Source organism: Octopus sinensis, linkage group LG7 (genome assembly GCF_006345805.1).
Source record: "Octopus sinensis linkage group LG7, ASM634580v1, whole genome shotgun sequence".
NCBI lineage: Eukaryota > Metazoa > Mollusca > Cephalopoda > Octopoda > Octopodidae > Octopus > Octopus sinensis.
This window is the reverse complement of record NC_043003.1, coordinates 107,663,971-107,681,757: the sequence shown is the minus strand read 5'-3', so window position 1 is coordinate 107,681,757 and position 17,787 is coordinate 107,663,971. Positions and strand designations below refer to the sequence as shown.

Sequence of the window (17,787 nt, the reverse complement as noted above, 5' to 3'; positions counted from 1 at the left end):
ATAATGCATCACCTATCTTTTAATAACCCCAGGAAAACTTAAACATGTCAATGTTTATATATTCTTAAGGCGGCGAGCTAGCATAGTCGTTAGCACGCCGGGTAGAATGCTTAGAGGCATTTCGCCCGTCTTCGTATTCTGAGCTCAAATTCCGCCGAGGCCGACTTCGCCTTTCATCTTTTAGGGAGTCGATAAAATAAATATCAGTTGAGCACTGGGGCCATGCAATCGACTTACTCCTCCCCCTACAATTGCTAACCTTGTAACAAAATTTAAAACCAATATTTATATACTCTTAACTCTCAAATAAGTGGTTCTCGAACTAGGAGATGGATGTTTCTATGAAGAGGACTGTGTTGGTTTTGTAGTAAAGATGCACTTAGCTGGGGATTGATTGATATATAAATCAATTGGCTTCACATGGGGAAAAACAGAACAAGTTCAAAGTTATCTCTAGTTATCTGTGTAATATTATTTGTTTATTTCACTTTTCACTTGTGTTTCTCAGTAAATTGAGATTACGTGTGAGGAGTATCAAATGATCTCTGTAAGTCAAAAGGACTAATCATCCATCGATGAGTCCCACTGATTACGTTAAATGAAGCAAAAAAATTCAGACATTTGATGTCTGATTTTATTTTATCTTTGTGGGAAACAAATAGCTGATCAGCATTATATGCGAGCACTTATTTATGTATGTAATAGAATTTGGGGCGGCGGTCCATTTAATCTTCATATGGTTGTATATTGAAAACGTATTTTTAAAAAAAAATAACATCCTTTGATAACATAAGCGATAAAATTGTTGAGTTTTGAACAGAACAAATATTGATTTTTACTGAAAATATCTCATGAAGTTTACTGTGCCAGGGCAAATAATTATTTTAATATAACAAAATGGCCGGCGGTTATTCTAGTAAAATACGATTATATCCAAAAAGAAATACTTGTAAAAGTTTATCTCATATAGCAGTTGGGCAATTTTGCATCAGCAGATATATTTACTTCATGAAATTCTATTTCTTTAGTAAAGCATATTCTGATTTGCTATAAATATCTCCTGAGTTTACAAATGTATTTTCTTGCTGTTAGGATTAATCACTTATTTTGCCATCTGCCAGTTTAACTGGGTTTTCTTTAGATTTCGCAATAAAGTCTACAGTAAAAAGAGCTAGTATTTCATTCACAACATTAACAGGTTCATATGGTCACTAGCACTACATCCTGTCCCTGAAAATAAAAACCCTTAGCTTTCAGCTTGACATAAGGATTATGAAAAAGTACAAATCGACATTGTAAGAACTGCATGTATAATAGGTCTTTCTTAATTTTCAATACAAAGTGAGCTAAAAATAAGTGACAGACACCAATGTACGAGGGAGAGTCAAAAATTATATGCACTCGTTTTTTCAATGAATTTGCACAAAAGCAGGAGATAAACAAGTACGTCATTTTTCTATATATTCTCCTTCTTTTTCGAAGCACTTGGTCCAGCGCTCCACAAGAAGGTTTTCAGTTAGTCGTGCAACCATTTATACACCACTTCCTTCACATTTTCATCCGTAGGAAATCGACAACCTTGTAAACTATCTTTGAGCGGTCCAACGATATGATAGTCGGAAGGGGCGAGATATGGGCTGTAGGCAAGGTGTTCCAGCACCTCAAAATCCAACTGGTTAATGATTTCAACGTCTGAGCGGTCGTGTGTGGGCGGGCATTGTCATGCAACAACAAAACTTTCTTCGACAATAGGCTTCGGCGTTTGGTGCGAATTGCTGGCTTCAGTTTGTTGGCCAGCAAAGAATTGTATCTTGCACTGTTGATCATTCACACCTTTTCCAGAGAAATCGGATCACTGCTCTTTGTTCTTCTTTGGTGAACATTGCTAGTGGAGCGGCCATGCTTACACTGCAAAGCCAAAAAGCCAAAAAGAAAGATGGTTCGATCAGGCTCAAACTTCGATCGCGTGACCCAATAGTACCAACTATAAACGCGTGTGCGCAGAAAGCAGTGTAACAATAATAAAGATATGTTATGGTGAAGGTGTGGATAATTTTTATTTCCCCTCGTATAATAATAGGAAAGCTATTATTATACAGAATACGTGGGCGGTGCTTTGACAGAATCATTGGAGCGTCAGGTAAAATGCTTAACGGCATTTGGTCCTTTTTTATGTTCTGAATTCAAATTCCGTCGAGGTCGACTTTACCTTTCACCCTTTCGAGGTCGATAAAATAAGTAGCAACTGATTACTGGGGGGGGGTCGATCTAATCGACCTATCCCTCCTCCGAAATTGTTAGCCGTGTACAAAATTTAAAAGCAATATTTCTTCCCATCTTTTTAGTTCTGAGTTCACAGCTCTCCAAAGTCAATTTTGCCTTACACCCTTCCTAAATCGATTCAATCAAATACCAGTGATACTCTGAGGTTAATGTAATTTTCTTCCAAAACGTTTGATCTTATTCCTGTTAGAAACGGTTATTATTATCAGGAAACGTTAGAAAAAAAATCGACTCTTCCTCAAGAAGGTATTGTAAATATAAAAGGGGGTCTATCCATTTCTTTCCCTAAATATAGGTTTAATAAATTAACGGCCCGTGAGTAACCCAAATAGATAGGCAACTAGAGTCCATATTTAGGGCAAGAAGTGGATGGTCTTCCACTGCAAGGTTTTAATTTTAATCTTCAATGCTGATTTCCTCTTATTTAAAGTTCTTCATCTTTTTGTACACATTACTTTGTGAATGGTGTCATTTTCGTTAACTACCTGTAACTTACAGTGGATTATACACAGCCTGCACCTCTCCTTTGTCTACAACTCAATGATGATACGTTGCTTCTATTCGAAAACCAATTATATTTTTCTACGAGAAAGAACAGGAAGAAGAATCACTGAAGAGGAAGAATTATTCAACTGTGTGCAATTTGAACGACCAAAGTCAGTTAATAAAAAGTTATGCTTCACTTTTGAAGTAGGTTCGATACAACTCACGTCATTAAAGAATTTTTCTAAATACAGTACTGGGCCAAATATCTGGCAAGTTAGGGGCCGGAAGTGACCTGGATTTCTGGATTTTTCGGTTTTCTAGAGTCAACCTGAATATATGCTTAAAATATAAAATAAAGTATGAAAAGTAAGAAACTAAATTGAATTTAAACATATTCAAATTAATACATTTCTAAAGTAGGGTTTGTTTGATATTTATTAATCCCCTTAAAATTCTTAGAATATAACATACCGTACCATGTATTCCGTATAATGTTTATCGGATGAAAATTAAACAAAGAAAAGTAAAGAACATGAATATATTTAATTGGCACAAGTACAAATTAATTCACCATTAAAGTAGAATATGATAAATCTTTATCAATCTACATAAAAAAAAGCAAAGCAGAAAACTAGTCTTAATGCGCCACATGCAAATTAATCAATTTCAAAAACGAGGTCTGTTTACTCTGTTTGCAGAGTACAGTATATTGCACGATACTGCACAGTACTTCCGAATTTCTGGAAGCCAGATATGAGTTTCGTCCGGTAGCGCATCTTGAGTGAAGATTTATCTTCTAGAATATACAACGTTTTTCTTTGTCTTTATTTTGCAGGTATGAGACAAGGCTTCCATATCCTCAGTCCTGAACTGATTCCACGTGATCAGCCTGTTAGCATTGACACCCAATGTGATTTATTGAAGACTGGTGGAACGAAGCCAACTGCTGCTCTCCAACGATCAGGTATATATCCTATAAACACACATACAAATTCACATACATGTATTTATATAGATATATACAATTTCTACTTTTTTGATGTGATATATTGTATCAGTGTATACACTTGTTTGCATAATAACATTATTACATAGTTGCTGTAACACTGGCGTAATGAACATTTGAAACAGTTGTAAAGATATATAAAGAACTATATTCGTTGTTAAATATGCTTATTTTTACGTACGAGGGGCGTTCAATAAGTAATGCCCCTGACCCACTTCCCATAGCAGTAGAGCAACGACACTTGGCACAGTTATTAGTCTTTTCCTACATAGGAACCACCCAGAGTTATGCATTTCTCCCATCGTTTGATACAGCTCTGGAGACCGTTTTTGTAGAAGACCCCAGCTTGGTCCTCCAACCACGACGTGACTTCAGAAATCAAGGCTGCATCATATGGGAAACGCTTTCCTTTCAAAATCAACTTCATGGCTGGGAAGAGGTGAAAATCAGAGGGTGCAAGGGGAGGAGTTCATAGCTGCACGCCTGTACTTCTGATCTGGCGACACGCGAGTTGTGGACCGGAGCGTTGTCCTGCAGGAGGAGGAGGCCTTTGCTGATCTTGCCCCGCCTCTTGATTTTGATAGCTTCTCTTAATTTCCTCAAAAGTGAAGCATAATAGGCTCCTGTAATTGTGGTACCCTTTGCCAGGAAATCTGTCATCACTACTCCGTCCTGGTCCCAGAAGACTGTGAGCATAGCCTTGTCAGCGGAGGGCTGCACCCTTGCCTTCTTTGGAGGAGGTGAGTCACGGTGCTTTCACTGCATTGACTGGGCTTTGGTCTATGGATCATAGTGATGGACCCAGGTTTTATCCTGTGTGATCAGTCTTTTGAAAAATTTTGACTCATCTTCTTGGCACATCTCCAAATTCATCCTCGAGCACTCAACGCGTTCTTGCTTCTGGAAAGGTGTGAGCAGCCTGAAAATCCATCTGGCAGACACCTTTTGCATATGCAAATGGTCATGAATGATAATTTCCACAGACCCGGTACTAATCTTGACCTTATGGGCTATTTGGCGAATAGTTATGCGTTGACCTTCCAAAATGGCAGCCTCAACTTGACGGACAGACGTCTCATCAACGGCAGAAGGGGGCGACCAGATCTGGGAGCTGTTTCCACAGAGTTCCGACTATGTTTGAATTCACAATGCCAGCGTTTTACAAGGTCATATGATGGGGCATCATCACCATAAGTTACTTTCATTTCATCAAAAGTCTCCCGTGGTGTGCGTCCTTTCAAATACAAAAACCAGATCACTGCTCGACACTCAACAGGCTCCATTTCACACTTGACTCAGTTCAAACACCTGTAAATCAGAAACCACAATTAATCAGAGCTGTAATTCGCCACTTAATCTATAGAGGTATAAATAAGTGCATATGCAAAATTTCAGCTAGATCAAACAACTGCAAGTGGGTCAGGGGCATTACTTATTGAACGCCCCTCGTATATATATTGGGTCATTCCATATATAATGCGGGTTTTCACATTTCTTTTATTTTTCAAAATTCAAATAAACAAAGTTCTTTTTAATCTAAAATATACTCTACTTCATTTACTACAATACACTTCCATCTATCTGGTAGACTTGCAAGGCCTCTCTTCCAAAAGTCAACTGTCCGTGACGAAAAATAATCCTCCAGCACTATTCTGACCTCATCTGCAGAATTCATATTTTTTCCGTCCAAATGATTTTGAAGACTGCGGAATAAATAATAATCAGATGGGATAATGTCCGGCGAATATCGTTTCCCATTCAAACTGCTCCAGCCTTTGGAATGTCTCCCTCGCTGTATGTGGCCGAGCATTATCCTGATGGAAAAACACCTTTCGTCTTGAAACCAAAGATGGTCATTTTGCTTCTAGCGCTGACTTGAATGACTGTTTGAATGATCAAATCCAAGCTTCTCTGTTAGTTCCTCAACAGTTACGATGGGATATTTTCCACCAAGATTTGCAGGGCGTCCTCGTAGTGCGCTACCGATCTTTCAGGACGAGGCTCGTTTTCTAGGCTGTAGTTTCCGTTTCGGAATTTCTGGAACCACTGTTGACACTAGCTTACGCTTATTGTCCGATCCCATATACTGCGTTTATATTCCTCGCACTTTCCGTTGCGTTGTTGCCTTTATTGAACTGATAAACTAAAATATGCTTATAGCTTTGAAAAAATTAACTTATTAAAATCGAGCTGCACTCTTCAAAACTTGCACTAAACTGCTTTTATATCAAGTTGATGTAGGTAGTCTATCCCTCCGGCTTTTAGTTCATGCAATTGAAAAAGCCATAATATTATGGGATGACCCAATATACATACAAGTGTGTATATATATATACATACCTATATACATATATATATATATATATATATATATACATATACATATATAAATACTTACACACACACATACATACATATATATATATATATATACATATATATATACGAGGTGTAGTCAAAAAGTATCCGACCTTGATTTTTTTTTTTGCACAAAATAATAATGCGTGGGCAAAATTCGCATGTCTACTAGGTAGCTGCATCCTTCCTGGGCATGCGCAAAAATGTCTGTGTCTGTAGGTTGCGCCATTCGCCCGCAGTGACGCATTGAGTACAGACGTGAAGAGCACGCTGTGTAATTTTTCATTTTGAGTCAAGATGGCCGAGTGCATTGAGCAAAGATACTGTATCAAATTCTGTCAAAGACTTGGTGATACGCAAGCCCGGACTATCGAGAAAATTCAGAAAGTCTTTGGAGATGATGCTACGGAGAAAGCACAAATAAAGGAGTGGTACAACAGGTTCAAGTTGGCCGCACCTCAGTGGACAGTGAGCCATGACCATGCACCACAAGGTCAGATAATCAATAAAGAATACTACATGAGGCTTCTTCGTCGCCTCCGTGAAGCTGTGCAGCGAAAACGACCCGACCTGTGAAGAGCAAACAACTGGCAGCTCCACCATGGCAACGCACCCATTCATTCTGCCGCCCACGTCGTCCAAGCATTCCTCATCAAGCCAAGCATACAACTTGTTCGTCGGGCTTCCGACTCCCCAGACTTGACTCTCTATGACTCTTGGCTATTCCCAAAGCTCAAAAACACTCAATGGGAGAAGATTTGAGTCAACAGAGGACGTTAAGCAAAATTCGACGGCATAGCTCCACAGCATCACAAAAAGTGATTTGCAGAAATGTTTTCAGCAGTGGCAGGAACGCTGGAAGAAGTGCGTAGACTCCCAAGGCGAATACTTTGAAGGAGACTAAATCAAAATGGTGAGTTTTTAGCACTACTTGTTTTTTGGCCAAAGGTCGGATACCTTTTGACTACACTTCGCATATATATATATATAGTCAATTCAAATAAGTAATGAATAATAAAATTAACAGGCAACAAGAGGACGCTCGGTGATAAGAGTTTGACGTTCCGAGCATAGCTCTTCGTCGGAAAGGAAAAAGGGAAGCCAAAGAAGGAAAAGAAATCGCCAACAGCACGTAGGTGGTTAAGGCCGCACGAAGCATTCACAGCCCACATGTCCAAGAAGAGAATTTTCTCCCGGGACCGATTCCACAGCGAAAGGTCTTCTCACGACCAATGCACGAACGTGTTGAACATGAATTTACATGAACATATTTCATTGAACGCTGCCTCATCTAGCATTATTTATTCAATTTTAGCTTGACGGAGTTTTATACACATCATCATACGTTCTGTGTACTGTTTTAATAAAAAATAATTTCATTCTTACTGGTGTGTAAGTGACAAATTTGATTTTCGTAGCTGACATTGTGAACAGCGTAGAAACACATACGTGCTGCAATCCATTGACATCGTTCACAAACCATCTTACGTCTTTACACATGTACACGTGTCTAAAAGGAGAATATTCTCCCGGGACCAACTCTTCCTACAGGCGTGTAAACTCGAACAGTTCTTGGGCAACTGAAACCTGGTCAACTCATTCCCAGTCAATTCATATCAGACAACTCACATCTGGTCAATCGATATCTAGGACAACTGATATATAGGATAACTCATAACAGATACAAAGTGATAAAAGAAATTTTGCGTGTGGTGTGTGTGTGCGTGATTCCAGCTTCGTGTGTGTGCATGAGTGTGCATGAGTGTGCATAAATGTGGTGTGTATTTGTGTGTGTGCGTGTGTGTGATGAGTGGTGTGTATTTGTGTGTGTGTGTGTGTGTGGTGTGCGTATTTGTGTGTGTGATATGTGTGCATATGGGTGCATGTGTGTACGTGTATGTGGTATGTAGTTGAGGTATGTGCGTGTGTGTGTGTATGTGTATGTAGTGTGTGTGTATGTGTATGCGTGTGTGTGGTGTGTATCTGTGTGTGTGTGGTGTGTATTTGTGTGTGCATGTGTGTGTGATGTGTGTATGTCTATGTGGTGTGTATATGTGTGTTTGTGTGTGTATGTGTGTAGTGTCTGAGGTTATTTTAGCTTGACGGAGTTTTATACACATCATCATATGTTCTGTGTACTGTTTTAATAAAAGTAATAATCTTTATCACTTTATACCTGTTATGAGTTGTTCTGGTATCAGTTGCCCTGGCACGATCTCGAACATGTTGAATACGGACTCAACATGAACTCACACACACACACACACACACACACACACACACACACACACACACACACACACACACACACACACACACACACACACACACACATATATATATATATATATATACATATATATATAAACAACTTATAAAACAAGGGCAAAATAAAAATTATTTCTATGCCAATATGCTGAAAACAGACTTTAAATCGTTAATTTCCACATTTCATTTTACAATCACTATAAATACACGTCGTGCTGAAATTGAGGAAAGCTAGCTAACAGAATTTTTTTTAAAGTTCGTTATTTCTATATTGAATCAATTTCGGTATTAATCCTATTCTTCCCTCTTCAGTAGAAAATACGACAAGAAATAAATGAAATACTTACAAGCACCCATGGAAAAAAGCACAAGCAAGAGTCATGAGTACATCCAAGTCGAAGTAAAGAATATATATATATAAAAAATGTATATTCAGTATTTGCAAAACAATAAATGGAGTGTAAGAAAAGGGGAAATTGTAGATGTAGACGAACTTTAATTCATAATCCAAGTTGGTACAGAACAACCAATATGCATTCTGCAAATTGTTTCGGAGTCTGATTAATTCCAAAGGCAAAAACGAAAAGCTTTTTATGAAATCAGAATTAGATTCTTCGTAAGGAATTACATAGTGGTATGAATAATTACAACCAACAAAAATGTATATAAAGACCTTTCATAGCCCAGACGGGAACGAACAAATAATGATAAAATGAAAGATAACTAGAACAGCAGATATTCAAAACCAGGAAATATATATTGAAAAACCATTCCAGCGTTTTATTAACATTACAATTCATGATGTGTAAATATCTAGAAAAGACAGATAAATTTAATGAAACAAAAATTAACTACAAAAATAATAGGGTTATCTAATCAAAAATTAATAACTACAAACCGATATATTATGCACTAAAAAGTAATAAATGTCCTAATTCGAAGTTAATAATATGGTAATATCAAACGAAAATAAAAAGAAAAAGCAATTCTTTGTTTTACAAAATAGCCTTCTACAAATAAAACAGTAGAACGGAGAAAGAGAAAGAGTAGTATCAGTGAAGGGAGAGGAGAGAAAATAGTAACACAATGAAGGAGAGGCAAAGAGAGTAATATTCATGACCGAAAGTGTGTGAGAAAGTAATAACCGCAGGAGAAAGAACACGGAGAAAGCTGACACTGAATTAGCTTCGCTGATTGACAGATGACGGCATCGTTTAGAGAATGGAAGGCGGCGATCTGGCAGAAACGTTAGCCCGACGGGTGAAATACTTAGCAGTATTTCGTCTGCCGCTACGTTCTGAGTTCAAATTCCGCCGAGGTCGACTTTGCCTTTCATCCTTTCGGGGTCGATAAATTAAGTACCAGTTACGCACTGGGGTCGATATAATCGACTTAATCCGTTTGTCTGTCCTTTTTAGTCCTCTCTGTATTTGGCCCCTTGTGGGTAGTAAAGAAATGGGTATCGTTTAGAGAATGCGTGGGCTGAGACTACGCACTTTCATTGGTCAGTTAAAGTTGAGACAGTGTCACGTGACAACTTGCTAGGGCCTAGCAGCAGGTATTTAAAGGGGAAAATTTGACAAGTCAATCAGTCGCCCGCTGACACTCGTTGACGCTACATCGTAGAGGCCAGGGAACCGAAGAAAGAAGAAGACATGCACCCAACACCAGAGCTGAAGGCACCTCCGAAAGGATAGGGGCCACGTCAAAACGGTAGTGGAGTAGGGGCCGAAATCGGGCGTGGTTTCTCCTGGTGATGTCTTCAGCTAACTGGATCCTATAAAGGAGCTGTTGTAGTAGCAGACCACGAAACACGGTTGAAATTCTTCCTGTTTTCAGCATATGAATGAGAAAGGAAGGGGCGAATAAAGTAAAAAAAAAAGCCATTTTGAGAATGTATATGGGTTCTGTACCAACCTGGATTATGAATTAAAGTTCGTCTACGCCTACAATTTTTCATTTCCTTATACTTCATTTATATATAATATATATATATATATATATATATATATATATATATATATATATATATATATATATACAGTTTCATATCTTGACACAAGGACAGCAGTTTTAAGGGAGAAATTTAGCCGATTATATTGACCCCAGTATTTGATTGATGCTTTTTGTCGACCTCGAAAGTATGAAAGTCAAAATTGCAATCAGCAGGATTTGAACTGAGAACGTAAAGAGCCGGAAATATTCCCCTAAGCATTTTGAAAGACGCGCAAACGATTCTGTCAGATCACCACTTTATTTACGTCTGTATGTGTGTGTATGTGTTCGAGAGAGAGAGCGAGAGAGTGTGTGTGTGTGTGTGTATGCATGTGTCTCTTTCTTTCTCCGCTACACAGTTCTTTCTTCCTCTTCTGTTTATATTGTTCACAATATGACTGTTTCTCATGTCCTAGATCATAGGTTCTCAACAGTGGTCAGCGGACGCCACGGGGCGGTGCATTGAACACTTTTTCCGTTCTGAGTAAAGGGAAATTTCATATGTAAAAGGAAACGAGAAGAAATTTTTAAAATAACTTTTTCTTTCTTTTTCTTTATCCTTTTTCTTTTTCCTTTAATGTTCAAACCTTTATTTTAACTTTTATTTCAAGGAATATAAAGACTAAAAGTTAACTCCTTTAAACTACAATCGCTGCGGAATTCAGTTGACATTTTGAAGCAGCCAATTTTATTAATATTTGTCGGAATTTTCGTTGTTTACATCTCAGATTGAAATTCAGTCAAAATGTTATAAATAAAAAATAGTTCTTAGACTGGGATAGTGGAAATGCGGCTATAAACTGCCTATCTTGTGATTTAGTGAATATGGGTGTTGACGTGTTGTCGACTAGGCCTACCATTGTCAACAGCTGCGTATTAGATTCGAAAGAGTAGGCAAAATTTCGTAACTTATTCAGTACTCGGTTTCGGTAAGAAGGAAATCCGCTCACAATCTGTGGAGATAAGTTGAACAACGAGATGATGCAGTCAAGCAAACTACAATTCTATTTTACTAATAAGCGTTCACATTTGACACAAAAGCATTTATAATTCGCGGGACTTCTAACGTATCTTAAAATGCAAGGCTCTGTTTTCTAAAAGTAAAGCTAATGGTTCAGGAAAGGTCTCGATAGCTAGATTCGAGGCTTTTGAAGAAACTGCGAGGGGGAATGAAGGTGGCCCATGCTAAGGGAGAAAAGTCGATCAAGCCTGTTTGCATAATGGTAGTCAGTGGGATGGTAGTCAATGAAACTGTGAAAATACCACTGTCATAATGTGTTATGTAAGGGTATTAAAGGCGGCGAGTTGGCTGAAGCGTTAGCACGCTGAGGGAAATGCTTCGCGGTATTTCGTCTGCGTTACGTTGTGAGTTCAAATTCCGCCGAGGTCGACTTTGCCTTTCATCCTTTCGGGGTCGATAAATTAAGTACCAGTTACGCACTGGGGTCGATGTAATCTACTTAATACCTATGCCTGTCCTTGTTTGTCCCCTCTGTGTTTAGCCCCTTGTGGGTAATAAAGAAATAGGTATTATTGGTACGTCGGCAGAGATACAAAAGTAGACTTATGAGAGACTGAAGGAATCTGCTTACAAACTGCACAGGTTGATGAAACAATGAACACCTTTGCGAAAGGTTATTTAATAGAATTTCAGTTTGCTCTGGAAGAACTCATATCCAATTAATTATGTACCTCGAGGAACTGAATGCAATTTCCACCGACCTAAAACGTTTGTGACCCTCCGTCACACACAGAAAGACAGTCTGCCAGTCAGATAGGTAGATAGATAGATAAATACGTTTCTTTACTGGCCACACAGGGCTGCATACAGATGGGACAAATTACAAGGTAGAGCTCAGCTTTTGGGGGATTAAAAAAAATTTGGCGTAGGTTTTCGATCAAAAGGGATCGTAAAAGGGAAAAAAGAAAAAAAGGAAAGGAAACAAAAGAAAAGAAAAAAGAAAAATGAAGAAAAAAGAGGAAAAAAGGGGAAGAGGAAAAAAAAACGATCAATAGGGATCGTGTTTCACAGTGTCATGATGTACGGTGTAAAGGGAGAAGTAGATAAGGTTTATCCGTGGGAAGAAAAGCCTACAAAAAAGACCACGGTAACCTCGGTCAATATTGTTATATGTTACCACATTTGTTTGCAAGTGGGTAACCCTCTGTTTTCAATGTCTGGGTTCATAGGATTATGCTCAAGGTGGCTTCGTCATTCATACGTGCCATCCTTGCTACATTCACCCATCTTTTTTTAAAACATTCGCTAAATAAAACTTGCCTCTCTACTCTCACTTTCCTTTTCAAGGAAAGTCGTCCCGAACAGCGGGTCAGGTATTCCTCGTCGACGTCCAGGTTCGCCCCGAGCTCGTCGTCGTACCTCCCCTCCACTAACCCCCTATAGAATGCTTGGGTTGTGATGGAGTCACTCACGGTCGACCCGGGACAGCAGAGTTGTTTGAGAGCAATGCGACACTCGCGGTGCCATTCGCCCATCCTCGGCCTCTTTTTGATCCACGACTGCAGTTCGGTCATGGAGACTAGCTGCGGGAAAGCGTGCCTCACAAACGGCGACCACACCTGTTCACCGTCGTCTACGAAGAGCCTGAGATGTCGCAGTCTCAGCGCGTGTCTGTGTATCATCAACCACGGCATGCCCAGTCCTCCTTTTAACGGGTGTTAGATAGATAGATAGATAGATAGATAGATAGATAGATAGATAGATAGATAGATAGATAGATAGATAGATAGATAGATAGATAGATAGATAGATAGATAGATAGATAAACTATTTGTTCTGATAGAGGATATCTGACGAAGTGGCGCGCAGTGCGACTGAACTCGCAACAACATCGTTGCAAAACAAATTTGCTAACCACATGGCTACACCTCAAAAAGATATATCCGAGTTCCTCTTGTTGTCCGCTCTCCTTGTCTTCGGAAAGCCAATCAAGAATCTTAGTCGTATCGTTGCTTTCATCATATCTGTATTCTGGCTATTAAAAGAGAGAGTTGTTTGTGAAATGATGACTTAGTTCGTCTAATTACTTTTAGTGATTTGTATAAGACATCAGCAGTAATGGCTGTGTAGCTAAGACGTTCACTTCACAATCTGATTATTTGACGACTCTCATAGCTTCGACGCGTCCAAAGTCTTCTGTCTGACACTTGATAAACAGAAACTGTGAAAAGGGCGGCTGATGCACACATACATACATACATACATACATACAAAAATATCCTGTTGATGTTGTTGAAATTCCATTGAAGGAACCTTAGTTCTAGGTTAGAAACCGGCTCTTTCTTTATTGGCAAGAAATCTTGAAATAAAACTGAATAATGACTACATATATATATATATATATATATATATATAGAGAGAGAGAGAGAGAGAGAGAAGAGAGAGAGAGAGAGAGAGAGAGAGAGACAGACAGACAGACAGACAGATAGATAGATAGATATAGATAGATAGATAGATAGATAGATAGATAGAAGATAGATAGATAGATAGATAGATAGATAGATAGATAGATACTTTCTTTTATTAGCCACACAGGGCTGAATACAGAGGGGACAAATACAAATGTAGAGCTTTTCTTTTCGAGGGTGGAAAAAAAGGAAAATAAATGTAAGATTGCGATCAAAAGGGATCGAGAGGAGGCAAAAAAAAAAAAAGAAATCATGTATCACAGAAACATTGATAAAAACATTGATAAAACAAGATTGGGTTGATCCGTGGGAAGAAAAGCCTACAGAAAAGACCACGGGAACCTCAGTCAGGGAGGAAATAACCACATGAGAGCAAAATGCTCTCTCTTTCTTTTTTACGATTTACAGGGTCATGCTCAAAATGGTTTCGTCACTCGCACGTACCATCTTTGCAACATTCACCCATCTTTTTTTTAATCTTTCGCGAGACAAAACTTCCCTCTCCATTCTCATCTTTCTTTTCAAGAGGGACTTGAAAAAGTTGATGAGCGATTGGCCAGAGAGGTAAGTGTTTGTCTCTAATCCTTTCGTTCGGGTCCACCACACACATTCTTTCACCATGGCCACCAGTACGATGAAAACTGCCTTGCCTTCCCGGTTGAGGGAAGGAGGCGGAGCAATATTCAGGATAGACTCGGCTGATAGGCGGACTCGTCCCACACGTGACAGCAGCCGTTCGGCATAAGCCCACAGGTCTGAAATGGTTGGACATTGCACGAGTGCGTGCAGAACGGTTTCGTCGCTCTGACCGCATCTCGGGCAAGTCGGTCCAGTGTGTCTGGAACCATATCTGTAGAGCTTATCCCGAACAGGTAATACTTCTCGATAGCACTGCCAGGCCAGGGATCTTTGGTGATTGTTCATAGGTCCCGGCCCGAAAGTTGTCGTGAACAGGCGGGTCAGGTGTTCATCGTCGACGCCCAGACTCTGCCCGAGATCGTTGTCGCACCTCCCCTACACTAATCCTCTATAGAATGCCTTTGTTGTGATGGAGTCGCACAAGTTCGATCTCGGACGGCAGAGTTGCTTAAGAGCAACGCGACACTCGCGGTGCCATTCGCCTAGCCTCGGTCTCTGCTTGATCCATGACTGTAGTTCGGCCAAGGAGTCTATTAAGCGCCGGAGATGTCGCAGTCTCAGCGCATGTCTGCGCATCATCAACCACGGTATGCCCAGCCCTCCATTTAGCGGGTGTTGACAGCAAATGGATCGCCTAACCATCGGAACGTTTCCCTTCCACAGGAAGCGGAAGAGTATACGTTCCAGTTTGATGATGGTAGGGTCGGGACAAGGCACGACGGTCAGACGATACTCGATGACGGATGCGATGTACGCGTTCACCACCTCCGCCCGACCTTTTAGGGATAGCTTTCTCTCAGCCCATTTCTGGGTGAGAGTAGCCACCCTAGTCGTTATTTCGCCCCAGTTCTTCTCCATTTGGAGGTCCGGACCGAACCAGACCCCGAGCAATTTAACCGGTCCATCCGTCCACGTCCCACGATGGAGACGCTGTTGGACGGCATGGGGCTGCTTCTCCAGGTGCCGAACCGCAAGCCCACTGACTTTTCCCGGTTAATTTTTGCTCCCGTTACCGCTTCGTATTCTTTTAGTGTCTCGCTGACCAGCTCGATGTGCTGGTAGTTCGACACTATGACGGTGACGTCATCCGCGTATGCAGACACGCTCCTCCCGCATCCCAGCTCTCGTGGGATGCCCCTCAGCGTCGCCAGTTTCCGCAGTAGTGGCTCAAGAGTCAATACATACAGCAGCGATGAGAGGGGACATCCCTTACGAACCGAACGCATGATGTTAAAAGGTCTGGATAGATGACCATTTACGCGAACCACTGAGCGGATGCCGCTGTATAAGGCAGCGATCCAACCGCGGTAAACTGGACCGAAACCAGTCGCTTTAAGGACAGCCTCCAAGTAGTGATGTTCTACCCTATCGAAAGCTTTTGATTGATCCAAATTGATCAGCGCCCCACCCATGCCAGGATTCTTGACTACCCTGTCTATGATGTAGCGCATCAGATGGAGGTTGTCATGAATACTTCTACCCGGCACGGCGCATGTTTGCGCCTTGTTGACTAGTTTCTTGATGACAAGCGCCAACCTCTCTGCTAACACCTTGGCCAGAATTTTCAAATCTGTGTTGAGCAGAGTGATGGGCCTGAAATTATCAATGATGTACCCCTTGTTTGGGTCTTTCTTAATCAGTGCCACTAATCCTCGCAGTGTTTCGGATGTCGGGGCAGAAACCCACGCCGCCATCTCTTCAGTTACCCGGCCATCGAAAAAATGCTATGAAAATGACCATTAAGGCATTTACCTTTGTTTGACGGTCATTTTCATAACATTTTTTTCGATAGCCGGATAACTGAAGAGATGGCGGCGTGGGTTTCCGCACCGACATCCGAAACTCGGAGTTTTATCAAGGCTACCGAATAATTGTCACATATTATATTTACAGATAGATATATATATATATATATAGTTAATCGAAACATGAACAAAGATTGATTCAGAGAACTTTCTGAACAAAGTACCAGGTAACCACACAATCCTATGGTGGACGTTTGCCCTCAGCCGACTGGACTACTGCTTTCAGTAATGGTCACCCACAGCATCAAATTAAGAGTGTAACTCGAAGCAATTCAACTGCGCTACACCAAGAAGATTGCGTCAGTTGACTATTGAGGTATTGAGAGAAGTTGAAAGAGTTAGAATATCTTTCTCATTTTCGCCCTGGAGCAAAGATGGGAAAGACATGGGTGCATATATATATATATGTAAGATCTTGGAAGGGCTGGCATCGAAACCATACCAACCCCAGAAAGGACGCTTCTGCACTGTATCAAAGGGCCCAGCTACACGGCTATATATATAGACGATCCTGGAGAGGCTGGCATCGAAAGCCATACTAACCCTGGATAGGACGCTAATGCATTGTGCCAAAGGGCCCAACTACACTGTCTAGCGTGAGGGCCAGATATTGAAATGGTATGGGATTCGAAGGCCCACAGCTGTTTAATACCGTACTAAACAAAATTGAGGGGCAGACTAAGTCACGGCAAGAAATTCACATGAGACAGCAATATCAATTTCATTCATTAAAGCAAATCTTATGAGAATGGACATTGTAAAGATGATGGTAATGACGGTGCTCCAGCATAGGCAGAACCTTTGGGCTGGAACACACAAAGAAAACGCAGGAAATTATTGTGCTTGCTAAAAAGTATTGAGTAATCCTTCAGTTTAATATTAATTTGTTTTTATGTGTAACTTGTCACAAAAACAAGCATTAATATACGAGAGCACGCGCACACGTATACGGAAACACACACATATATACATACACTTATACACTTATACATATAGAGTTATATAAAAATATGTGTGTGTATATGTGTATGTGTCTGTTACTATTTTATGTACTGAATTTTTCCATTTATAAAATGCAAAACAGCGATACTCAACGCACAGAAAGTAGAATATTTACAGACACACACACATACACACACACAGACACACACAAAGCTCCTACCCGAAACACACAAACAACAACACATTTTATGTCTGTTTATCATTGTATATTAGCATACGGACACAACTCTCCTTTTCTCTACCTATTTCTTACTCTTTCTTTCTCTCTCTCCCGCTCCTTCTTTCTCCCACTTCACTTTCTGTCTTTCCACTTAAACCTGTTCGTATCTCGTCCAAACATGACCGTGATTTTACATGAATATTTCATATGTTAACTTTTGTTGTAATATTACCTCTTTGAACACATTGGCCTGTTTACTCTTATCCGATCCAGCCTTTCTCCGAACACATTTCGATACGTATAAGACCTGTGTATATATGTGCGTGTATGTGTGTTGTGTATACGCTCCATACATA

General features: G+C 40.2%; 1 protein-coding gene across 1 annotated transcript in view; it reads left to right on the top strand.

The window, feature by feature from the left end:
• Positions 1–17,787, top strand: part of LOC115214146 — a 396,588-nt gene that overhangs the window by 350,576 nt on the left and 28,225 nt on the right. Inside the window, exon 6 of the mRNA XM_036505091.1 lies at positions 3,605–3,733. Coding sequence (XP_036360984.1) covers positions 3,605–3,733 — 129 coding nt within the window. The remainder of the gene's footprint in view (positions 1–3,604; positions 3,734–17,787) is intronic.